Genomic DNA, 27,244 nt, shown 5'->3' with positions numbered 1-27,244 from the left:
ATGCAGTCTACTTCAGCTAATATCATAGTTGGATCTCAAGTATGGGTGGAGGATAATGAGGTATCTTGGATAGACGGTGAAGTTCTAGAAATCAATGACAAAGAAATAAAAGTACAATGCTCATCCGGAAAAGAAGTACGTTTTTCGTTTATCAAGTTTGTGTTATTAAAATTTACAAAATTTGATCAACTTACTTTGAAAGTTTTGCGATTGTTACTATAGGTTGTGGCTGTTCTGTCGAGTGTGTATCCAAAAGATCCCGAGTTTCCGGAAGGTGGAGTGGATGATATGACAAAGTTGGCTTATTTGCATGAGCCTGGGGTTCTACGGAATTTAAAAAGTCGGTTTGACATGGATGAAATTTACGTGAGTACATGTTTAGCGTATGCTAGATACTGTATTTTATAACTAGAACTAAATTCAGGTAACCTACTGGTTTTCCAGACTTACACAGGAAATATTTTGATTGCGGTGAACCCTTTCAAACGAATACCAAATTTATACGACAAATCTGTGATGGAAAAATACAAAGGAATAGCTCTTGGGGAACTGAATCCACATCCTTATGCTATTGCGGATATGGCATACAGGCATTTTTTTTCCTTTATCTTCTTTGGTCGGGCAGGTTGTGTTACATGTCAAAACGGATTTAGCCAGGCCAAGTTTGCCCATTTTTGTGTATAATTACGTGTTCAGTATGGTTACAACAACTATTTTTCTTAATAAAGCGATTTAGAGGGTTTTATGCATTGAAGAAACACCGTAGGCAACTTTTGAACCATTGGAACAGTTAGGAATAAAGTTTAACCTGAATTGACCCTTTCATTGATCATTAATATATGGATCAAGAGTTCCACCTGTCATAGTTGTTAAGAGCGCTCATAGCGAGTGCTATAGCGAATAGCGTAGCGAAGCGCTCATTCCTCGCTATCTGATATTTGCGCCTCTGTAGCGAGTAAATAGTCGGATTTCAGGATTTTTTTGGTTTTTATATATAGCGATAAACTATACGTATACAATAGCTGGATTTTAGGTTTTTGTTAAATATACGTATAGGAACACCGTATTTGGATATAATATACGTATAAAATATTTCTAAAATTTTCTTCTAGTGTATCGCTAAACGTAAAATAGCGTCCGCTATTTCATCGCTATCACTACGTAGCGTATAGGTTGCTTGTCGCTATCGTCCGCCATTCGCCTGTTAACAACTATGCCACCTGTAATTAATGAGTGTCAAAACATTATTATATACATGAAGAATAAAAACGTTTTTGAGTGCAGGCAGATGGTTAATGAAGGAATAAGCCAGTCAATTCTAGTGAGTGGAGAAAGTGGTGCTGGTAAGACCGAAAGCACAAAAAATCTTATGCAATATCTTGCTTATATGGGAGGTCGGCATGGAGCTGATGAAAGGAGCGTGGAGCAACAAGTTCTAGAAGTATGCTTTATCTATACAAAATTGGCATGAGTGTTATGTATGTTGTCACTTAATGGTGACAGCTTTGACCCATTTAGTTATGAATGTGTTGATTCGGGTTATGGTTTATCTATAACGGGTCAATCGGGTAAGATTAGAAATTTTGGTAAAAAATACCATGGTCCAAGCAAGTCAATGGTCACCCAAAGCATATTTTCAATGCATATTTTCCTAATATGTTTTATGATTACTGACATAGTAAAAATTTTGTTATCATATTTGACACCAATTATTTATAGTAGAGTAAAATGCCATTTTCGTCCTTGAGGTTTGGTCAATTTTGCGACTTTCGTCCAAAGGTTTGCTTTTTCACATCTAGATCCAAAAGGTTAGAAATCTTGCCATTTTTCATCTGGCTCGTTAACTCCATCCGTTTTCTCCATTAAGTCAGGGGTATTTCCGTCTTTTTTGTTAACCTAAAGGGGAATTCGGTCCTTTTCACTTCATGTACAAGCGTTTAGCATAATGTACAAGTATTCAAAGTACAAGCGTTAAGCATAATATACAAGTATTCAAAATACCCTTACTAAAGTGAAAAGAACCGAATTGCCCTTTAGGTTAACTAAAAAGATGGAAATACCCCTGACTTAACGGAGAAAACGGCTGGATGAAAATGGCAAGATTTCTAACCTTTTGGATCCAGATGCGAAAAAACAAACCTTTGGACGAAAGTCGCAAAACTGGCCAAACCTCAAGGAGAAAAATGGCATTTTACTCTTTATAGTAAGTTTAATAGTTTTGGGCAAAAGTTGTTTCGGGTCAACCCGACCATTCATGTTCCTACAAAAATGGCCCATAGTTGCTCATTTTGAAATCATACTGACCCGCCCATTTTATCACTGTACTTTTTCTAATCATTTGTGGGGGTCATAATGTCATATCTTTGTTAGGACATTTAATCTCACATTAATAAGAAACGTGTTTAATTTTCTTACGTGTCCTCTTTGGTTTTTCTTTTTGACAGTCTAATCCGGTTTTAGAAGCATTTGGTAACGCAAAGACTGTCAGGAACAACAATTCGAGGTTTACGAAGGCCTTTTGTGGAGAGAGTTTCAGCTACGGAGTGTTTTTTGGTTAATTAACTTTATTTAACTAGAATTTTCTAATATTGCAGTCGATTTGGTAAGTTCGTTGAGCTCCAATTCAACGAAATAGGAAAGATATCTGGAGCTGCTATAAGAACTTATTTGCTAGAAAGATCACGGGTTTGTCAAGTTTCTGACCCTGAGAGAAGTTATCATTGCTTTTACATGCTCTGTGCCGCACCACCTGAGGTAATCAGTTATTTGTATAATCAAAATCTGAATATTTGTGTGCGTGTACATTCTGAAATTTATATTGAGTAAAATGCCACTTTTGTCCCTGAGGTTTGGCCAGCTTTGCGACTTTCGTCCAAAGGTTTATTTTTCCGCATATGGATCCAAAAGGTTTGAAATCTTGCCATTTTCATCCGGCTCGTTAACTCCATCCATTTTTCTCCGTTAAGTCAAGGGTATTTCTGTCTTTTTTGCTACTTAAAGGGCAATTTGGTCTTTTCATTTTATGTAAAAAGACCGAATACTCCTGAAAAAGGCCGAATTGCCCAATAAGTTAACAAAAAACACGGAAATACCTCTGACTTAATGGAGAAAAAATGGATGGAGTTAACGGGCCGGATGAAAATGGCAAGATTTAATCTTTAGGATCTAGATTCGAAAAAACAAACCTTTGGACGGAAGTTGCAAAACTGGCCAAACCCCAGAGACGAAAATGACATTCTACTCTAATATATTAGAAGAGGAGAACCAGGCAGTGAGTAGATATAGTAAATTAGTAATTCAGATGTTTGAATATTATTGGTGCTTATATGGGCTTGGTAATCTTTCTAAGTTTCAATCCACCAAATTATGATTTCTTTCTATTTTGGATAAATGGATTTTAGTAATATGTCGATTATATTGTAACTGGATTACGCTTTTTTGAGCTTAAATGTTCTTTTGTTTTTCTACAACCTTCACTGGTGCATTTTTCAGGTGTCCGAAAAGTATAAACTAGGGGACCCAAGAACGTTTCATTACCTTAATCAATCAAATTGTTATCAACTCACAGGAGTTGATGAGTCTAAAGAGTACCTTGAAACCATACACGCCATGGGTGTTGTTGGGATCAATTCTGATGAGCAGGTATTAATCAAAACATTTGATATATATTATTCTTAGAGTAAATTTTCAGTTTTCGTCCCTGAGGTTTGGTCATGTTTGCGACTTTCATTCGCATTTGGGTCCTTGTGGTTTCAAAATCTTGTCATTTTCGTCCCTGTGGGCCAAAAGGGACGAAAGTTGCAATACATTGCCAAACCCCAAGGACGAAAATGACAAGATTTTGAAACCACGAGGACCCACATGCGGAAAAACAAACCTTTGGATGAAAGTCGCTAAAGTGGTCAAACCTTAGGGATGAAAATGACAATTTACTCATTATTCTTATGTATCCATAATATGCAATCTGAAATGTTTTATCCCTTACAGGAAGCTATATTCCGTGTTGTGGCTGCAATACTCCACTTAGGGAATATTGAGTTTAGTAGAGGGAGTGAACCAGATTCCTCTCAACCTAAAGATGATAAATCTCGATTTCATCTGAAAACCGCAGCTGAGCTTTTCATGTAGTTAGTCTTTATAAATTTTAATGTAAAATGCCATTCTGAGGTTTGACCACTTTTGCGACTTTCGTCCAAAGGTTTGTTTTTCTGCATCTGGATCCAAAAGGTTTAAAATTTTGCCATTTTCATCCAACTCGTTAACTCCATGCATTTTTCTCCGTTAAATGAGGGGCATTTCTGTCTTTTTAGATATTTGTTTATAAAAATGAAAAAAACACCACTATAAGAAATAAAGATCCACCTCAGTTGACTTTCTCAACCATCACAAAAAGTGATTAAAAAGACATGAAAATACCCCTGACTTAACGTTAAAAATGGACGGAGTTAAACGAGTTGGATGAAAATGGCAAGATTTCAAACCTTTTGGATCCAGATGCGGAAAAACAAACCTTTGGACGAAAGTCGCAAAAGTGGCCAAACCTTAGGGATGAAAATGGCATTTTACTCTAAATTTTATTTCTATTTTTTTTAATAAAGAAAACATTTCTTGTAACATAGGCATGTTCTCTTTAGGTGTGACGAGACAGCTCTTCAAGAATCTTTCTGCCAGCGTGTGATGGTAACTCGTGGCGAGAGCATTAAAAAGTCTCTCGATCCAAATTCTGCTGCTATCAGTAGAGATGCTATGGCCAAAATTGTTTATTCAAAATTGTTTGACTGGTAAGTTTGATCTAAATGCAAGATTGTTACCATATGCTAGAGGTGGCGATTTTGACCCATTTACTAATGAATGGGTTTCCTTGGCTTGTATTTTATCTCAAGCAGTCAAAATAAAATAAAGAGTAAAATGTCATTTTCGTCCCTGAGGTTTGGCCAGTTTTGCGACTTTCATCCAAAGGTTTGTTTATCCGCCTCTGGATCCAAAAGGTTTGAAATCTTGCCATTTTCATCCGGCTGATTAACTTGCCCTTTAAGTTAACAGAGAAGATGGAAATACCCCAAACTTAACGAAGAAAATTGGATGAAGCTAACGAGCCGGATGAAAATGGCAAGATTTCAAACCTTTTGGATCCAGATGCAGAAAAACAAACCTTTGGACGAAAGTCGCAAAGATGGCCAAACCTCAGGGACAAAAACGACATCTTACTCTAAAATAAAAATAGCCATAAGGAGAACACGTCAAATGGGTTGAACGGGTCAAACAAGTTGAAAGTCCCCCAAATGTCTATACTTAATGTATACAGCCTCCTAAATGGCTAATTCAAAGAATTAGATTACTATTGTATTAATATGTTACCCAACCCGTTTGACCTGTTCATTTTGCCATATTACCATACTTTTTTTTTCTTTCTTTCTTTGCGTTTATAGCTCAAGATCTTTGTTGCATCACCCAGGATTGTCACCAGGATTAATAATTCTATAGGTCAAGATGCAAATTCGAAATTGTTGATCGGGGTTCTGGATATATATGGATTTGAGAGTTTCAAGACGAACAGGTGCTTAACCGGTATGCTTTTGGTTCTTTATTTAAAATAGGTTAATGGTTCCAATGTTCCATTAATAATAATCTAAGTTTGATTCTGGTTGATTATGACTTGCCTAAAGTAAGTTATAGAAACATGTTAGGTAATATGTTATTTGCTTGATAGAGATATAAGTTGCTGATTTTTTTTTTTTTTTTTAGTTTAACATACAAGTTAACTCGTTGTATGCAGTTTTGAGCAATTTTGCATCAATCTGACTAACGAAAAACTCCAACAACATTTTAATCAGGTTTGCTCATATAAGCAATTTTTTAAGTGTTTTAAGCATGTATAGTAGCAGCTTAATATGGGTGTGGGTAAAATGTTTTTTTGGCAGCATGTTTTCAAGATGGAGCAAGAAGAATACTCCAAGGAGGAAATTAATTGGAGTTATATAGAGTTTGTGGACAATCAAGACATTCTAGACCTCATTGAAAAGGTCCGTGCATGTTCAGTTTCTTTTTTCTTAATCTCTAAGAGCTCCCCGAGTAAAATAAACAATACCTAAAAGGGAACAGGCGCAATGAGTTGAACAAGTAGATTGTCATCCAAGTGTATTTTTAATGTATAAACCTTCAAAATCATTTTGTTTGTTATTTATAAAAACGTAAAATTTTGGACAAAAACGTGTTTCGAACCCGTGCGAAATTATTTGTTTGACCTGAACCTGTTACCCAACCCGCCACCTCTCGCAGTATGTATAATATTCCTTTGTTGGTCTAATATAGTTTTTGATTGTTTCAGAAACCAGGGGGAATCCTTGCTCTTTTGGATGAAGCTTGGTATGTATGCATTTTTTACAAATAACACACAGTTTTATATAGTTAACACGTACTAATATTACTTAGGGGCTGTTTGGTAGCCTCTTAATGATTCCATTAAGAGGTTACCTCTGAATTCGTAAGAGGTAAGGGTGTTTGGTTCACAAAAATAACACCTCTTAATGGTTCAGTTGACCTCTTAATGATTAAGTGATAAATGATGCTGAATGGTTAAGGGACAGAATTTACCCTTACCCTAATAAACTTCCTTAACCCTAAAACTTCAGTCACCACCCACCACCCACCACCCACCACCACCCATGACAAACACCACCAACCACCACCACCACCACCACCCGCGACTGCCAACCACCAGCACCCATGACAAACACCGCCACCCACCCGCCACCGCCACCCACCCGCCACCGCCACCACCATCACCACCTGTCACCGCCAACCGCCACCACCCACCACCAATACTGGCAACCACCACCCGCCACCACCGTTAACCACCCACCACCCACCAACAACGCCAATAAACAGCACTTACAGATTTACCCTTGCCCTAATAAACTTCCTTAACCCTAAAACTTTAGTCACCACCCCCCACCACCACCACCCATGACAAACACCACCACCCGCGACTGCCAACCACCAGCACCCATGACAAACACCGCGAACCACCACCCGCCACCACCAACCGCCACCACCCACCACCAACACCGCCAACCGGAAACCACCACCGTTAACCACCCACCAACAACACCGCCAACAAACATCCCTTTCCTGGCTCAACACTTACTGGTTCAGAGCCTCTTACCCGGTCAGACCTCTTACTGGTTCAGAGCCTCTTACCCGGTCAGACCTCTTACTGGTTCAGCACTTACTCTTACTGGTTCAGAGGTTGCCAAAAAAGAAACCAATAGGTTTGTTTGTATTGATTTGGAATGAGAATACAAGGCAATATAAAGGCAAGATAAGTTACATTTAAGACCCACTATAACAATTACTATTAGTTACTTAGACTAATAAACTTCCTTAACCCTAAAACTTCAGTCACCACCACTACCCACCACTACCACCACCCATGACAAACATCACCAACCACCACCACCCGCGACTGCCAACCACCAGCACCCATGACAAACACCATCATCACCACCTGTCACCTCCAACCGCCACCACCACCCACCACCAACACCGCCAACCGGCAACCACCACCCGCCCCCACCGTTAACCACCCACCACCCACCAAAAACACCGCCAACAAACACTTACTGGTTCAGAGCCTCTTACCCGGTCAGACCTCTTACTGGTTCAGCACTTACTGGTTCAGAGGATGCCAAACAGCCCCTTAGTTGTTCAAGGTGTAAGATTACTAGTTCAAATAGAGGCACCTTTTATGATACTTGAATAGGCAAAATGTAGTGTTTAAAATTACAAAACTGAACTAGTCATGCCAATTCATGCAGTATGTTTCCAAGATCCACTCACGCTACCTTTGCTGACAAGCTTTACCAGACATTTAAAGATCATAAACGTTTTAGCAAACCAAAGCTATCAAATACAGACTTCACCATCTGCCATTATGCTGGTGATGTATGCATATTTGTTTCATTTTACTGCATAGTGAATTAGTAATACCTGAAACAAAATAGTTAAATGTTGTTAAGGGGTGTTCCGACGTGTTCGGTTGTGCACTTTGAAACTGATTATGTGAGATTCTGAATAAAGAGAATCAACTGTAGTAAAACATGCCGGAGGAGATAGCCTTTGGATATGCTTTTGCTGATTAAAATTGCAAATAATCAGTTTTGTTCAAGTGTTTGGTAAATTTCAGAAATTAATACACAAAATAATTAAAAGAGTAAAGTACACGGATGGTCCCTGTGGTTTACCAAAATTTTGGATTTGGTCTCTAGTTTCAAAAAGTACACAGATGGTCCCTGTGGTTTGCACTTTGTAGAGCATTTAGTCCCCAACTTTTTCCAAAAGTACATGGATGGTCCCTGTGGTTTGCACTTTGTAGCGTATATAGTCCCTAACTTTTTCCAAAAGTATATGGATGGCCCCTGTGGTTTGCACTTTGTAACACATTTTGTCCCTAACCTGGACATCCTAAATAAAACCTTTAGATTTGTTGGCTGGGGACTAAATGCATTACAAAGTGCAAACCACAGGGATCAAATCCAAAATTTTGATAAACCACCAGGATCATTCGTGTACTTTCCTCATAATTAAAAAAAAGGCAAGCCTTTGTGAAGAGAAGAAGACTTTAGAGTAAAAGTCTCAAGTTTTTTATCCTTTAAAAAACAGTTTGGTTGCAGCTTTTATTAAACTTATTATAACCAGATAATAAGTAGAATCTGTCTATCCAAACAAATGAAACTGATTATTGCAACCACAACTCCCTATTATCAGATAATCCGCTTCAAAATGCAAATCGAAAAAACCCCTAATTCATTTGAACCTAGAGAAAAAGCAAAATGTTTGATATATTTTGTTTAACTAATTGAGGTATTTTTGTTTTAGGTCACTTATCAAAGTGACTTCTTCTTGGATAAAAACAAGGACTATGTTGTTGCTGAGCATCAGGCTCTCATGAATGCTTCTAAATGTTTCTTTGTATCGAGCTTATTCCCACCTCTTGCGCAAGATTCATCTAAAGCTTCAAAGTTCATATCAATTGGTTCCCAATTCAAGGTCTAATTTTTCTCATTATTCTTCCATTTTATATAGATACGGCAATTAATGGGTCAATTTGGGTCGTGTATCACCCCAAATGGGTTATAGAAAAACTTACCTACGGTCGAATGTCTTGAAAGCTAAGTAGTCAATAGTGATGGGATAGCGGTTATCGGGCCTTCCAAAATAGCCGTGTTAAATAGCAGTCCAGAATAGCAGAACCGCTATTTATCTGATATTTGACCGATATTGACCATTATTTTAGATGCCTATGTTGATGTGGATTCGGAGGAAGATTTCAGGGCTTACGATTAGATCATGTTTCAAATATTGGCACTTTTGCGTTTTGACTTTTAGTATTACTATTAGAGTAAATTACGATTTTGGCCCTTGTGGTTAATTCACTTTTACCATATAAGCCTAAAAAGGAATCTTTTGACTTTTGTACCCCCAACATTATTTTTTCTAACTATTTTGGCTCTCATCACTAACACCATCCAATTAAATGGTTAAATGGTCATGTGCCCTTTATGTCATTTCACCTACCCACTTAATCCCCATTAAATAAAAAAACTCCTGCATATAAACTTAACTTCATCTTCTTCAAACTTAGAACCCTAGAAACCCACTTAACCACTCAAAATGGGCGGGTCAGGACGGTTGTGAAATATGGATTGAAATATGTTTGAATCAAAAGTCAATTTCATCTCCTAAATCTTTTGTGATAATCAGTTCAGTGTCAAAGTTTCAACAACTTAAAATTGAATTATAAACACTCCAAATTTAACTAGGAAATAATCGATTCCTCCACTACAATCGTTTCAGAAAATATGCCATCATAAAAATTCAAACTTGCATGATTAACTTTATGCTTAACATGTTTTTGATGCAATTAAATTTGCTCTTCTATATCAAGATACACAACAACTGCAGTGTTCACAAATGCCTTGATCATATTTAATGCATCAATTATATATGAAATAGAGTAAATTACGATTTTGGCCCCTGTGGTTATATCACTTTTACCCTTATAGCCCATAAAGGAACCTTTTAACATTTGAGCCCCCAACGTCTTTTTTTCTAACCCTTTTGGCCCCTAACACTAACCCCATCCATTTACTTTTAGGGGCCAAAAGGGTTAGAAAAAAAAAGACGTTGGGGGCCAAAAGGGTTAGAAAAAAAAAGACGTTGGGGGCCCAGATGTTAAAAGATTCCTTTTTGGGCTAAAAGGGTAAAAGTGATATAACCACATGGGCCAAAATCGTAATTTACTCTATGAAATATATATAAAATAAATACAAAAATGATAAAAACAGAGGTCATTACTAATCGATAAACCTCTTATGAAAAACAATATATATCTTAAAAATTAAAGGATTCAAACTTAAAAGCAAGAAGAAGACAAGAATTCAAATTAAAGGAATAAATGTTGTTTGCTGTCCAAAAAAACAAGAATTCAGATGGAAGGGTTTGGGGTTGGGTTGGGTTGGGTTGGGTTGAGGAAGACAACCAGAGAATTCTGATGAAGGGTTTGGGGTTAAATGCGACATTAATTGGGTTTTAATAGGGGAAGATATATTTATGTGGGTGAAATGACATAAATGCCCCTCATGTGAGGGGTACATGACCAACATGTAACCATTTAATTGGATGATGTTAGTGATGAGGGCCAAAATGGTTAGAAAAAATGACGTTGGGGGTACAAATGTCAAAAGATTCCTTTTTTGGGCTTATAGGGTAATAGTGAATTAACCACAGGGGCCAAAATCGTAATTTACTGTTACTATTAATATTATGTATGTTTTACGTTGTATATATGTGTGCATATAAATTCTGCATGATATAAAATTACCATTATCCCACCGTGATAACCAATATTTCAAATATCGGCCGTTCACCGCTATTTAATTTTGGACCGCTATAACTGCATAGGTTGAAAGCCATCCAAAGTGTATATTATGATTACAGCCTCCTAAGTCATTTTGCTCAAAGATTTAGCTTATTATAATTGTAATAATGTTGTTTTTGTAGAAAAGTTTTTTAGAAATAGAGAAAAAAGTGTTGCATGTCAACCAGACAGGACCACTTCAACCTGAACCCGTTTTGACCCGTTTTGGCCAATTTTGAGTTTAGCTCATCTTCTAATGTCCAATCTTCACAGCAACAATTACAAGCATTGCTCGAGACACTCAGTCATACCGAGCCGCATTATGTTCGTTGTGTAAAACCAAATAATCTTTTAAAGCCTGCCATTTTTGATAATCCGAATATATTGCAACAACTTAGATGTGGGGTAAGTTTAGTATTTCTACAGTTTTCGTGTATTCAGTTTTGTTCATGTGTTCTTGCATATTGAGATCACAAGTCATGTTGTTACAGGGTGTTATGGAGGCAATTAGGATCAGTTGTGCAGGTTTCCCAACCCGTAAACCTTTCCATGAATTTATAGACCGTTTCAAGATCCTTTCACCTAATGTTTTAACAATGAGGTAGTACCATTGACATTAATGTAGTTCGTTACTTTCTATTAATTTTACATGTATAAATGAAAATTTGTATATGTTTATGTTTTATAAAAGAGTAAAATGCCATTTTCGTCCCTGAGGTTTGGCTAGTTTTGCGACTTTCATCCAAAGGTTTGTTTTTCCGCATCTGGATCCAAAAGGTTTGAAATCTTGCCATTTTCACCCGGCTCGTTAACTCCATCCATTTTTCCAGTTAAAGGGCAATTCAGTCTTTTTCAAGGGTCTTCGGTCTTTTTACATAAAATGAAAAAGACCGAGTTGCCCTTAAGTTAATAAAAAACCGGAAATACTCCTGACTGACTTAACGGAGAAAAATGGATGGAGTTAACGAGTTGGATGAAAACAGAAAGATTTCAAATCTTTTGGATCCAGATGCGGAAAAACAAACCTTTGGACGAAAGTCGCAAAACTGGCCAAACCTAGGGACGAAAATGGCATTTTACTCTTTATAAAATTAGTTTTGAAGTATTGGATTTTTAAAAGTATTTCTTTTCATTCTTTATTGCGTGAATTTGCTAGTATTTATTTCAAATTCCTTGTTTTACTGAAAATATTTTAATTTAAACATGATTATAATAACAAACATATATCTTGCATTTAACTGTAGTGATGAGATAGAAGCTTCAAAGATTTTATTACAAAAGGCAAACCTTGAAGGGTATCAGGTACTTGAAAGATTTGCTTTTAAGTTGCAGCGTCAGGTGCTAAGATTTTTATATGGTGTGAATATTCTTACAGGTGCAATGTTTCTGATTAAAAATCTTGCAGATCGGTAAAACAAAAGTGTTCCTGAGAGCAGGACAAATGGCAGAAATAGATGCTCGTAGAAGTGAGGTTTTAGGAAGATCTGCTATCAAAATCCAGAAAAGATTTCGTGGGTATTCTACGTGCAACAAATATACCTTGTTACGATCTTCAGCAATAGTGATACAGACTATATGTAGAGGTATACACAATTCTTACCTTTCTAGTAGTATTATAAACTTGAGCTTTGTGAGCGGGTTCTGGTTGATTTTGTTCACAACAGGCCGGGTCAGGTTGAACCACAGTACCACACACATTCATTCCATTTAAAAAAAAATTATTATTATTATTATTATTATTATTATTATTATTATTATTATACATATGAATTTGAACTCGCGATGAATAGTAACAAAGTTTTCATGTAATTATATTCATTTTTTTTAATTTCTGATGTCACCTCTTATACTTTAAATAATGTACGGTTTTACCCCATTTAGTTTTTATTTTATCTGATTTTCTTCCAGTAACTTGTGTTCTTTATCTTTTTTTTTTTTTTTTTTGTAAAGCTGAATAATCGACTGGTCTTAATATTTTCTATAGGCGTTTCTGTATAAACTTTGTTGAAAAATGAGTTTTATTAAGATAGTACAGTGATAAACCAAAGGGATACCAGTGATAAACCAAATCGATAAAGGTAATGTTTGTTATTAACGGAACCGATACCATTACTCGCTTTTATTGTTTTTTATCGACATCGGTACCAGTATTGTTATTATCAGAACTGTTACCAGTATTCGTTTTTATGGTTTTCAATGTAAAACACATTTGTTTGTGTATATCGTTGACTTTAAACAGAATGTCAGTACGATAGCGATACCATTACGAACCGAACCGATACCAACCGAATTCCCGCCACATCGCGCGTGGAATAAGTTTTTTATGTTAATAATCGCGCACGGAATATATAAATTTCACCCATTATACTATAAATGATATACGATTTTAAATATGAGTACGTGACTGTGTTTAATTTTTTTTATCGGTGTTCCTGTATGAACTTTGTTGAAAAAAGAGTTTTATTCAAGATAGTACTATGACGAATCGAACCTATACCGACATCGGTACTCGTATTGTTATTATCTAGAACCGGTACCGGTATTCGTTTTTATTTTTTTATCAACATTGGTACCAACATTGTTATTAATGGGATCGGAACCGTTATTCGTTTTATGGTTTTCAATGTAAAATGTATTCTTTTGCGCGTAACATGACTTTAAACCAAGCGCCGGTACCGTACCGATACCGTCACGAACCCAATCGATACCATCCGATTTCCCGCCGCATCGTACAGGGAAATCTCGCTAGGGGTACTTATGATTTCAAAGAAAGTATTATAACAATAATAATAATAATCTAAATCTTTGAGTAGAATGAAATAAGGTTGTAACTTGTATGCATTTAAACATATCGTCTTTTAGGTCTTTTTTATTTAATACAAAACCCAAACAGGCCATTTAATAAGTAAACATTATCAATTGTAACATCTAGCTTACTTAAAATATAATCTTACAGGGGAAGTTGCACGTGTTTGCTATGAGCGTCGAAGGAAAGAAAGGGCATGTTTGAGAATTCAGAAAAACGCACGCATGCATCGTGAGAGAACTCGTTACAAATCCATGAGTTCTTCAGTTATTTTTATACAAAATGGAATGCGTGGCATGGCTGCACGCAATGCATATAATTATAAAAGGAAAACAAAAGCAGCAATTGGTATCCAGGTATACCTATTTTTTTAGGAAGCATGTATGTTATCTAAATCTTGCACTACCAACCCAAACACAAATTAAACAACCCGAGGTTGAAAGGACACATGAAATCAAACGAGTTGTTAAAACAATATAACTACTGTAAAACAATTTTATTAAGTTTTAATATTTTACAAATATGAATATATATATATATATCTTTTAAACTTATATAATCTTTGACCTCACATTTTTCCACAGAATATATATATTTTCATATTACCATTTTTTTAATCAATTTTGTATAAATTCTCCCCCCCCCCCCCCCTCTTCCTTTTTTTTTCTGAAACTCGTGGGTTACCACCCGCGCTCCGCAGTCGAAACGTAGATAAAAATAAGCAAATCACGAGAGTTAAAGTTGTTTGATGTTTTAGTCAAGGGGCTAAAGATGTCATTATTAAAGTTGAGGGGTTAAAGCTGTTTATTATTAAAGTTGAGGGGCTAAAGTTGTTTTAGTTAAGGCATTAGACTTCATGTTCATAATGTTATCATGTCAAAGGCTTTTTTATTCTTAAACCAATGTTGCTCCATAAATGAATTTGCAGAGTCGATGCCGACGACATTTGGCATTGCGTCGTTATGTAAAAATGAGGAAAGTAGCAGTTTATGCACAGTCTGTTTTAAGGAAAGACTTGGCACGCATAGAATTAAAGAGGCTTAAAAAGGTGACTCTATATTTCTCACATGTTTTTTGTTCTCAAATTTTAGGCTCTAGATTTATATCGGTTTACAACGCAACCATGTTGATATCTTTCTTTTTTCAAGTTATTCTTAGTTACACCAAATTCTGCATATTCTTTAAAAATGCTGTTATGAAACACCTTGATGTGAAAATTGGTTAACATAACATAAATGTGGAAGTTGGTTTGAACAATCATTTCTCTGCATTGATCAATATGTATATTTGTAGATTGCAAGTGACACTAGTGCTCTCCAAGATGCCAAAAATAAATTGGAACAGGAAGCCAAAGAACTGGCCATGCGATTACAGGAGGAGGAACGCAACAGGGTAAGTATACTTTCATCCATAACCGATGGTCAATTAATCATTGTTCAGTTAATCGTTGGTTGTGGATCGGTTGGTTAAATATCTAATGTATTTTTAATTATCTTTTTTGTTATATTATAGCTAAAAATAGTTCGGTTATGCTATTCTAAGCCCGACTTTTTCTAATTAATTTGGAATTATGCATCATGGGGCCCGATTGTAACCATAAATCAATGATGAAGATATTATTCTCGAAAAGTTAAAGGTATTTTGTATAGAAAGTAAATCAATTGATGAAGATATTATTCTCGAAAAGTTAAAGGTATTTTTGTATAGAAATTTATATGAGCAAACTAAGACAAAATAAACAATAACTTTACACTATTTTTTCCAAATTAGCAACCACTTCAAATAGATCCAATTTACATTATAAAAGGTTGTAAATCATAGGCATAGAAGGTTCGGTTCGGTTAAAATCGATTAACGATGACACATTAACCATGATCATAGCCGAATTGTTGGTTAATTAGATTCACTTAACCATAATTGATAGGTTTTGTCGGTTATGGTTAATGTTTTCGGTTGATGGTTCGGTTTTTTGGTTATGGTTTGGTTTTTGCTCACCCTAACTAGTTTGAGCCAGAAACATCAACTATCAATATATGTATGTATGTATGTCTCTCTCTCTCTCTATATATATATATATAGAGAGAGAGAGAGAAAGGACTGTTCAATACAGAGCCAATTATAAGTAGAGAATTGTGAGTTCCACATAAACACTTGTACCTATAGTTTAGTTGTTAAGCATAAGGCGGTTATGTAACTGCATAGATTTCTCTCTCTTCAACTATAGCTGCACATCACTACATACAAGTGCTTATGCGGTTCTCTAGTTAATATATACGATTGTACTGGTTGCTTCTTCTCTGGCCATAAGGGTCAAAATGTTTCATATACTGTGGTCTTGGTTTTGATTTATATTTTTCTGGTTGTATGGATTTACCGGACTCGAAATAAGTTTGTATGAAGAAATAGTTGGTGTTGTGTAATTATAAAAAACTTGTTTTATTTCATGATGTAAATATTATAAAAACCAAAACTTCAGTCTTAACCTTTTGATTTCTTTTGTTTATTTTTCGATCGTTTATTATTCTGTCAATTTCCGTAGGCCGATATGGAGGAAGCTAAAAAGAAGGAAACTCTGAAGCTACAGTCTACTGTAAAGCAGATGGAAGTTCAATTGGTGCTTCATACCTTTCTAACACTTTGTTCTGCTTCTGCTTCTTGATACCCAAAACATTAAAAAAGATAATACTAACTTGGTTTAATATATATTTTTTCTTTTGTTTATTATTTGATTGTTTGATCTGTTTTGATTTTTTGTAGGCTGAGATGGAGGAAGCTAAAAATAACGAAAATGCGAAACTGCAATCTGCTATAAAAGAGTTGGAAGTTCAATTGGTGCTTTATTATGTTTCAAGAACTTCTTTTATTTCCTGTTACACATATAGGGCTTTAATCGAGCGGAGCCGAGTCAGGTTGAGCTCTAGCTCGAACTTAAACGAGTCAACTCGGCTCGGCTTGTTTATTTAATCAAGCTCGAACTCGTCTCGTAAAATGTTCGAGCCAGCTCGAGTAAATCGAGTCGGCTCATTAATATTACTTTACAAATATTGATAACAGAAATAACAAAAAAAAAAAAAAAAACAAACATATATCTATATGTATTATTTTTATTTTTCTTATATTTTAAAGACCAAAGGCATATTAAAAGTATCATATGTATAATTTTCGTTTATTTTCCCATATTTTTATATGTTATTGATTAATTAAACTTAAAATGTTAACACTCCAATCCCCTCCCACATATTTTCTTTATTTTAATAAATTTAAAATCAGAATTAATCTATATAGAATAAAATAATTCGAGCCGGCTCGCAAGCTCACGAGCCGAGCCAGGCCTAGCTCAAGCTCGGCTCGTTTACATATCCTTTTTGTTTTGACAAGTTTTTTTTATCCTTTTGTTTGCTTTTGATTGTTTAAAATGCTTTCAAATCTTGTAGGCTGATATGGAGCAAGCTAAAAATATGGAAAAAGAAAAACTAGAGTCTGCTTTAAAAGAGATGGAAGTTCAATTGGTGCTCATTTCACCAAACGAAAACTTAATTTTAACTCTTTTGTTTTTTTAATTTTCTGTGTGCTTCCAAATTCTCTAGGCTAACATGGAGGAAGCTAAAAATGAGGAAAAGGCTAGATTGGAATCTACTATAAAGGGGATGGAAGCTGAATTGGTAATTTGTAGCTTCTTAATAACTAGTTACATTTCTTAATACTCAAAAACATTAAAATCACACATTACACAAACCGAAACTGTAGTTAGTTTTTGAGTAAATTGCATATTACGTCCATTAACTAACGAAATTACACTGGATGTCCTTTATAGTTTATGTTACTGTTTCTCAGTTAATTTTTTCTGTTAACTCTTAACACGTGCCACTCACATGAGGGTTCTTTTCACTTAATAACTAAAACTAAATTATATAAAAATAATATATATCAACAAAAAAATAAGTGACTTAATAACTAAAACAAAATTAAATAAAAATAAGGAGTGAATTTCAAGGATTGTCCTTTATCTTTATACCCATTTTCAGGCGTTGTCCTTTATTTTTAAAATTGACGAGTTTTGTCCTTTATGTTTTCGTATCATGCACGTTTTGTCCTTTAGGCCTAACCCAGTTAGTTTTTCAGTTAAATTTGTCATATGCTTTGCAGATGAGGGCATTTTTGTCAATTCAAAGGTAAGTTCAACGTCAGATTTACATCTCAAAGCTTCTACAACCTTTGAATTGACCAAAATGCCCTCATGTGCAAAGCATATGACCAAATTTAACAGAAAAAACTAACTGGATTAGGCCTAAAGGACAAAACGTGTATGATATGAAAACATAAAGGACAAAACACGTCAATTTTGAACATAAAGGACATCGCCTGAAAATGGGTATAAAGATAAAGGACAATCCTTGAAATTCACTCTAAAAATAAGATATATTAACAACAAAATAAGTGAAAACAACCATTATGCCCTTATGTGAGTGGCATGTGTTAAGAGTTAACAGAAAAAATTAACTGGGTTAGGGCAAAAGGGTACCGCCTGATGGGAAATTGTAACATATAAGACATCCGGTGTAATTTCGTTAGTTAAAGGACAACGCTTGCAATTTCGCTTAAAGTTAAAGGACGTAAAATGCAATTTACTCTTAATTTTTTTAGTTTGTTTTTAATAGTTCGATTTGCTTTTGAATTTTGTAGGCTGATATGGAGGAAGCTAAGAAAAAGGAAACTGCAGAACTGCAGTCAGCTATAACGGAGATGGAAAATAAATTGGTACTCCATAATATTTTTGATACATAAAGCATGAATATAGATATTATAGAAAGCAAAACTTTAGTTTTTACTTTTATTGGCTTTTTTTTTCATTTGTTGAAGGGCTTTAAAATTTTGTAGGCTGATATGGAGGAAACGAAAAATAAGGAAAATGCAAAATTGCAGTCGACTATAGAAGAAATGGAAGTTCAATTTCAAGAAATTAAAGAACTGCTTGAAGCTGCAAAGAGAGAAATGGAGCAAGTTCGTGTTGCCGACAACGAGAAAATCGAAACACTTACGAGAGAAATGGAACAAGTTCGTGCTGCCGACAATGAGAAAATAGAAACGCTTACGAGAGAAATGGAGCAAGTTCGTGCTGACGACAATGAGAAAATAGAAACGCTTACGAGAGAAATGGAGCAAGTTCGTGCTGCCGATAATGAGAAAATAGAAACACTTACGAGAGAAATGGAGCAACTTCGTGCTGCTGACAATGAGAAAATAGAAACGCTTACTACTGACAATGAGAAACTCAAGGTCAAGTTTTGAAGTCAAACATGTCTTCTTTTCCCATAGAGTAAAGTACACGGATCGTCCCTGTGGTTGACCAAAATTTTGGATTTGGTCCCTAGCTTTCCTAAACTATACAAATGGTTCCTGTGGTTTGCACTTTGGCATTTAGTCCCCAATTTTTGTCAAAAGTACATGGATGGTCCCTTTGGTTTGCACTTTTTAACGCATTTAGTCCATAATCTGGACTTGCTGAAACCTTTAGATTTGTTAGCTGGGGATTAAATGCGTTACAAAGTGCAAACCAGAGGGACCATCCGGGTACTTAACTCTTTCAAATATTATAAAGTTGACTAGGTTTTTTTAAATAATCTTCCAAAATATTATTTGTTGTATTTCATGTGTCTTGATCTTGAACGCTCGCAGGATGTGGTTAATTCATTGGAATCGGAAATTAATGAAACACAAAAGAAATATGAAGAGACGAGTAAATTAAGTGAAGATAGGTTGAAAGAGGCTATGGATGCAGAAGCAAAGATAATTGATTTGAAGCTCGACATGCAATGGTTATATTTTTATATCAAAACTTATTTCACTTCGTAGCTGATGAAGTGACTTGCTTAGTTGTATGTTTTTGTGGTTCTTTTTTAGTCTTCAAGAAAAGATTGCTGATATGGAAGCAGAGGATCAAATTCTGAGGCAGAAGGTGATGTTGAAACAGCTAATAGTGATAATGCGGTTTTAAAAATAAAAAAATATTTATTTTAAATTTCCATGTCAGCTGCCGCATGGCGTCTTTGTAAACAAGACAACACAGAAAACCATAACAAATCAAATAATTATGGGTTACGGGCTAAAGCTTTAACTCATTGCCATAACGTACAATGCTATTTATGCATTTATCACCATAGTCTTACTGAAGACCTATCATGAAAGTAATTATTATGAAGAAATTACTCATTTAGCCATAAGATACGGACTAAGAGTCAAATTGTTCTTTTACTCGTTTACTAGACTATTAAGTTTTAACCCTCAATAATGACTTAAATTAATTGATATGCGACACCATATTGCGTATAGATTCGTATATGTTTATTATTCGCTTATAAATTTGCATATAGGATGAAATTATTTAAGGCTTAGGCAGGTAAAAGTAGACACACAAGTAAAAGCTAAATAGTTACATGATTTTTTATCTGAATGGCCTTTAGTTACAATTTCATGCATATCTCATAGTGTTTTTCTATCAACCTTACTCTCTTTGATAAGCTAAAGGAGATGTGTTCAATTTGCAGGAACATCAAAGCGGCAGTCCTTCAAACAAATTTAATAGCAACTTGACACAATCCACCATAGGAAGGGAACGTGTATGTTTTGACATGCTTTTTTCTTACATATATTTCCTTATGTTTTTCTTTAATTTAATTGGATCTGCCTTTCTCCATATGTATAACTCTGTGAGAACAGAGACCTCTTTAAGCGCCTACAGGTCCTCCTAGACAGCCTCCTGTCTCCTTTCTTTTTCATGTTGAAGTCATTTCTCCTATTATAGTCAAAACCAACTTCCGTTTTAAATTTGATAGCAACTTGACACAATCCATCACGTTTTTTTTTTTTTTTTTTTTTTTCTGGATAGGCTTCATCTGCTTCTGGTGCTACTTAGGTTATTGATTCAGGTGCCATTAATCGAACACATATTTTATAACCACTCTTAATAATACTAATATATTCCATAAATCTGTCAAACTTGCTAATGGATCTTCATGTGAAATCGTTGGCGTTGGATCAAACTTTCCCAAACCTGAACCTTTCGTTTGTTCTCTATGTTCCAACCTTTCCCTGACTCTTTGATATCAGTAAGCCAAGGAATGAGAATCATGACACTTACGTAACTTTAATCATGACACTTACGTAACTTTTTTTCTCCACACCTTACATTTCAAGAATAAGGGTCAAACCAGGTGACTGGACAGATCTCAGATGTTGTAGATTCGGTTCTGTAGCTAGTTTTACTGGGTCACCCATTAACCCGCACCCAAACCCAAAGACCCACTGTTCCGACCAGGCGACCACATTCATGTTGTTTGGTTCACAAAGCCCACAAATGGGCAAACTAGTCAATTGGATTTGTTTGCTCATCCACAAAAAAAAAAAAAAAAAAAAAAAAAAAAAACCTCTTAAATTTTTTCGCAAAGTTATTATATCAGCATACAAAGGTAATCTATAAATGTAAACTGTTAAGAGTCAAAAATAATTTCAAGAGCATAATGGAGTTTGATGGTAAAATGACATCACCTAATTGTATGCTTGCATATGCATATAGGAGCTGGTTGATAATGTTATGAAAGCTGCTACAGAAGATCTTGGGTTTTCTCAAGGGAAGCCAGTAGCTACATATGTTATATACAAAAGTCTTTTGCACTGCAAAGCTTTCGAACCAGATATAACTACCGTATTTGATAGGATTATCCAGATGATGGGTTCTGCAATAGAGGTCCATGTTTGAATATGTTTAAATTTCACATATATCATGATTAGTTTTCCTATTGATATTTATATATTTAATAATTGAATTAAATATATTATATTTTCCAGAAAAGTGAGGAGATTAAGCATATGGCTTATTGGCTCTCAGTCACATCTACGTTGCTGTTTTTGATTCAGAGGACTTTAAGTCCAAGTCCTCCCAAACCCGAGCAGCCAACATCATTATTTGGAAGGATGACCAAAGTACTTTCTGTTCCTAAATAGGGCTGTAATCGAGCCGAGCCAGATTGGGCTCGAACTTGAACTTAAACGAGCCGGCTCGGCTCGTTTATTTTTTCGAGCTGAAAAGTAGAACTCGAGCTCGGCTTGTAAAACAGCTCGAGCCCAATCGAACCGGCTCGTTATTTTTTTATTAATTTTTGTACAAATATTGATAACATAAAAACAAAAATAAAAAAAATTAACACACATTTATAAAACACACACACACACATACATACGAGCATCGAGTCGAGCCACTAAGCCAAGCCATACAGTCAAGCCACGAGTCGAGCCATTGAGCCGAGCCATGAGCCGAGCCCCCCTGGCTCGAGCTCAGCTAGATTACAAAACGAGCTGGCTCGGCTCGGATGGAAAATGAAATGAGCTTTTTTCGAGCTAGCCGCAGCATTTTGAACACTCCTATCCCTAAATACAATCCCATTTTCTACAGGCAGGTTGGGTAATAAGTTGAAACAGGTTCATGTTGATATAGGTTCATTTTTAGCATTGGGTGGTTTGCCTCTGCAAACACTTTTGTTGATTTTTATAACTTTTATAATTATTATGATTACAAAACAATAAAATTACAATAGTAATCTAAATCTTTGAGTAAAAATGATAGAGGAAGTTGTATGCTTTAAATACTCAACTTCTGGCAACTTTCAACCTGTTTGACCCATTTGACTCATTTGACCCTTTGAGATAAAGACAACCCATTTTGACCCATTTGTATGTAAGGGTCAAGATCTCCATCTCTACAAAACTCCTTTGTGAATCATTTATAAGAAGTGTTATTGTTATTGTTAATATTTTTATTATAATTCTTATTACTATATTTATAGGGATTTCGATCAGCATCAATTATTAGTATAGTGTGCCATGTGGAGGTCAAGTACCCGGCTTTGCTTTTTAAGAAGCAACTTGCTGCCTATGTTGAAAAATTATACGGATTTATTCGTAATGACTTAAAGAAGGATATGTCACAACTTCTTGCCTCTTGTATTCAGGTACCGTATGTTACTATAACTTCGATCGCAATTAAAAGCATCATATGTTGCTAAATTTTTTATAACTTGTAAACAATTCAGGCGCCAATAACATCGGATGGTAAAGTTTTTCCGGTAGAGTTTTGGGATAGCATCATTGAACGCTTAGATGGCCTGCTTGATACATTAAAAGAATGCAATGTAAGTGTATTTTTTTAATTCTTATTAAGGTTTCTAATGAGAATTGATTATCACTTGCATGCTCATTGTTTAACCATCTCAGCCGTATTTTTTTCAGGTGCCATTAGGCATTATCCAGAAGATATTTTCTCAAGTTTTCTCTTTCACTGATGTACAGCTTTTCAACAGGTAGCAATTCTGTTCTAAATAGCTAGAAAGTCTGACTAGAGGTTACAAATTGGACGGTTTGGGTGACCTGTAACACTTTTAGTAACAATTATTTATGATAACTAGTTAGCGTGTGATATATATGATCACAGGTATCATCGTAATTCGGTAATAGTCTAATTTTAGAATTAGAATAAAAAAGCGTAGACGACTTTCTACCCATTTATCAGTCATCTTTACTTAGAGTAAAATGCAATTTTCGTCCCTGAGGTTTGGCCATTTCCATCCGGTTCGTTATTCCACATCTAGATCCAAAAGGTTTTGAAATCTTGCCATTTTCATCAGGCTCGTTAACTCCATCCATTTTTCTCTGTTAAGTTAGGGGTATTTCCGTCTTTTTTGTTAACTTAAAAGGCCATTTGGTCTTTTTCACATTATGCTAAATGATTGTACATAAAGTGAAAAAAGACCGAATTGCTCTTTAAGTTAACCAAAAAGACGAAAATACCCCTGATCTAACAGAGAAAAATGGATGGAGCTAACGAGCCAGATGAAAATGACAAGATTTCAAACCTTTTGGATCCAGATCAGGAAAAACAAACTTTGGACAAAAGTCTCAAAACTGACCAAACCTTAGGGACGAAAATGGCATTTTTCTCCTTTTTTTCATTTGGCCAATTAGAGAAAATATAACCGGAATTTATCCACTATAAGTAAATGGGTATAAACTAGTTATCTCGTTTCTTAAAACGGCCTATAAGTCTGGCCATGTCAAACTAGTTATCTCGTTTCTTAAATCGTAATTTTTTTTTATGTGTCACCTTAGCCTTCTTCTACACAAAGAGTGTTGCACGTTCGCAAATGGGGAGTATGTGAAGGCAGGATTATCTAAACTAGAGGTTTGGTGCTCTAAAGTCACAGCAGAGGTATTTTTACAGGCCTTCGCTATTATATATAGGTTGACCTGAAAACACATTTTTGTCCAATTTTATATGTTAATTAATAAATAAGTAATGCATTAAATATGGTTACAATAACAATATCATTCCCATATCTATTAAAAACCATGGTCGATGGTAGGGGTGTTCAGAATTCGATTCGGATTCAAAAAATTCGAAATTCGACTCGATTCGAATTCGATTAAAAATGTTCGAATTCGAGTTGATTCGTATTCGAGTCCAGTAATCGAATTAGAATCGAATACGATTTATGATTTCAATTTGATTCGAAATTCGAATTCAATTTATATATATTTTTCAATATATGTATATACACACACAAACATGTATATACACACACATAACTTCTAAACTTGGCCAAAGTATGAACTACCTCCATAAGTGATAGTTTATTATCCATAACATTACCAAACATTCTGATAAATCACACATACTACTTATTTCCAAATTTTACCTAACTTAAATCGCTACCAATAACCAACCTATCTTCTAAATTTTTGTGTTTTGACATATTGATAGTTAATTAATTTAGCAGATTATTATATTTTATGTTGAATATAATTATTTGTAGTAGTTTTAAAAAATGAAAGTAAAATAATTTATTGTTTAGGGTGAATTTAAATTAAATCGAATTATCCGAATTTGAGTTTCAAATACTAATCGAATCGAATACGAATTCATTTAAGAAATAAAAATTCGAAAAATTCGAAAATTCGTTATTCGATTCGATGAACACCCCTAGTCGATGGAGACCATGGTTGGTAACTTCCCCGACTTTATAAATTCTACACATCTAACCCCCCATCTTTTGGTAAGTGACATAATGTCCCCTAAACAACTCTAACCCATAACTTCACATCTCGTCTTCTCCAACACTTTAATTCTTTCCTTTAAATTACTTTCACAACATTACACCACTTCAATTCATTTGTTTGAATTAATTTTACAACTTTACACCGCAACGTGCGAGACGTTATACTAGTTTTTTATCTATGCCTAACCATGTTAATGTCACGAATGTAACGTGTGTGACGTGTCACGTCACACGCATGTACCTCACGTTAATATCATCATCATCGTAACACGTGTAACAAGGTCACAAGCGTGGCACGAGTCGAAATCCTAGTTACAATAATAATCTAAATCTTTTAATACAGCAGTTAAAGGGATTTTTTTGCATTATGCATACACTACGGATGACTTTCAACCTGTTTGACTTATTCAGCCCTTTTCCTCTAAATTTTTATTTGATCCATTTGTGACAAAAAATAAAAATTAAAAAAATAAGCCTAAGTCGAAATTTCCTCCAATATTATTGTTGTAAGTCAGAGTAAGTAGGCCTAACGACTCACTGAATCAGTATGCAGGCTCATCATCGGATGAACTTAACCGTGTAAGGCAGGCGATTGGGTTTATGGTATGTAACAAATTTAATATTTTTTGGTTATTTTCTTTTTTCAATTTCCAGTAACGATTCTTTCAAAATTTGAATTTACCTTTTCTTTTCAGGTTTCAAAAGAGAAATCTAAAATATCATACGATGAATTCACAACTAAACTATGTCCTGTAAGTCTCCCACTGTTGTTTTTCTACACCATGAACGGAAGTGTCTTAACTTAAGTTGACATTTTCGGTATCAGGTTCTAAGTATCCAACAACTTCACAGACTCTGCACTTTTTATTCAAATAATAAGGATGACACAGATAGTGCCGCCCCAGATGTAAGGATAACACTATTACATTTGCTATTCGTTTACGTCTGAAACTACTAATTTATAATCGACTTTTGACAGCTTATTTCCAAGTTAAAAGGTCTAATGTCAGAGGACTCCAGTGATCCTGATAGTGACTCCTATTTGGTAGATGACAACACTTCTAGGTATACACTAAACTATATATACGGCAATGAAATATAATTACACTAGGGATGGGATCGGTACAATACCTGTACCCGTACAGAAAATACCGGTACCTAATTTGAACAAAACTGGGTACTGAATACCGTACCATATATATTGGTACGGTACAGTACGGGTATTTCGGTACGGTACCCGCTTTGGTACCATTTTATTTTTTCTTATTTTTTGAGCACTCGTATGGGTAGAGCAAATAGGTAAAATCGGTACGGGTACCAATACGGTACGGGTACCAAATAGGTAAAATGGGTACGAGTACCAATACGATATGACACGGATACCAAATAGGTAATACCATCATACGAAATAAAACATGATATAAAAGAAACTCTTAAAGTTCTAATATAATATTTGGTACCAGTACCATTTTTACCAGTACCCGTACTGATATTGAAAGTACTGAGTCGGTACGGGTACAGGTATTTGGGAAAAAGATCTCATCCCTAATTTACACCGTCAAAGATGGGTGAATTGTTTTTACTTTTGTTATTTGCAGCATGGCCTTCCCAGTTGAGGAGATTGGTAAATCCATTAACGAGAAAGATTTTTCAAACATGAAACCTAGCCCTGAACTCCTTGAAAAACCAGAGTTTCAATTTCTACTGGAGTAAGGCTTGTGGGTCTATTTGCATTGCTTCTAGTTCGGTTACTCTTTTGTGATCGGGTCACGTCTACAAGTCAAATATTCCTGACCTGACCCCAGACTAAGGAATCTTGGTGCATTGGGCACCCATAAGATAACACAACGGATTTCATATTTTCTCGAGCCGAAATATGCCATACATACTTCTTTCGGTCTGGATCTTGGTAGGTGCCTCAACCAATGTTTATACCTCGAAAACCCCACGAACCCACCAAACCTCATGCTTTTGTACAAGACCATCGGGTCTATTAGATGAAACATGATTTCATCAGTTACACTGGCTATTGGCTCTATGTTTCAAACTAAGGCGGCAAAATCAATCAAGCGCCAGGAGGAGTTCCTTAAATGCTACAAAAACCAGCAGCAGCCATTGTAGATTGTGAGAGCTCTTCAAGAACACGTGGAATGGAGATTATCAAATAGTTTTTGCGAACCCACAGCCATCGGAGAAGCTCTCTTATGCAGGAAAGGTTGGTGAAGATAACTTCCTTCCCCTATAGAGCAAGAAGTTTATAGTGATGCAATTGAAGTTGTTTATTTGTCAATATGTACTTGGGGCATTTCATGTTGTACTAATATTAGATCTTGGATTGTAATAAGTCATATTGTATTGTAACGAGTTATCATATTGGCAAGTGCTCTAATTGAAGTGTGATGGGCTTTGGTGTCA

General features: G+C 35.3%; 1 protein-coding gene across 4 annotated transcripts; it reads left to right on the top strand.

Moving 5' to 3' along the window:
* On the top strand, nt 1-27,244 carry LOC110890727 (myosin-7). Of its 4 annotated transcripts, XM_022138351.1 has the most exons (42): nt 1-135; nt 223-366; nt 445-590; nt 1,285-1,441; nt 2,445-2,503; nt 2,595-2,754; nt 3,493-3,642; nt 3,988-4,124; nt 4,635-4,781; nt 5,456-5,557; nt 5,777-5,834; nt 5,922-6,023; nt 6,329-6,366; nt 7,818-7,944; nt 8,878-9,048; nt 11,192-11,323; nt 11,410-11,519; nt 12,163-12,220; nt 12,324-12,501; nt 13,875-14,080; nt 14,653-14,772; nt 15,018-15,116; nt 16,264-16,338; nt 16,482-16,556; nt 17,159-17,233; nt 17,312-17,386; nt 18,408-18,482; nt 18,603-19,001; nt 19,401-19,540; nt 19,626-19,680; nt 20,270-20,341; nt 21,298-21,468; nt 21,570-21,704; nt 22,565-22,729; nt 22,811-22,909; nt 23,007-23,077; nt 23,883-23,982; nt 25,376-25,432; nt 25,525-25,581; nt 25,656-25,736; nt 25,809-25,894; nt 26,428-27,244. In XM_022138351.1, the coding sequence occupies exons 1-42, from the start codon at nt 1-3 to the stop codon at nt 26,540-26,542; spliced, it is 4,914 nt and encodes a 1,637-aa protein (XP_021994043.1). In that variant the 3' UTR covers nt 26,543-27,244. The 4 variants fall into 4 exon arrangements, 3 of the variants coding, with proteins under 3 accessions (XP_021994043.1, XP_021994045.1, XP_021994046.1); XM_022138353.1 differs by lacking the exon at nt 16,482-16,556; XR_002564736.2 differs by lacking the exons at nt 25,809-25,894; nt 26,428-27,244 and having other exon boundaries at nt 25,383-25,432.

This window comes from Helianthus annuus, chromosome 11 (assembly GCF_002127325.2).
Source record: "Helianthus annuus cultivar XRQ/B chromosome 11, HanXRQr2.0-SUNRISE, whole genome shotgun sequence".
Taxonomy (NCBI): domain Eukaryota; kingdom Viridiplantae; phylum Streptophyta; class Magnoliopsida; order Asterales; family Asteraceae; genus Helianthus; species Helianthus annuus.
The sequence above is the reverse complement of the archived record's forward strand: the minus strand, read 5'-3'. Positions and strand labels throughout refer to the sequence as shown.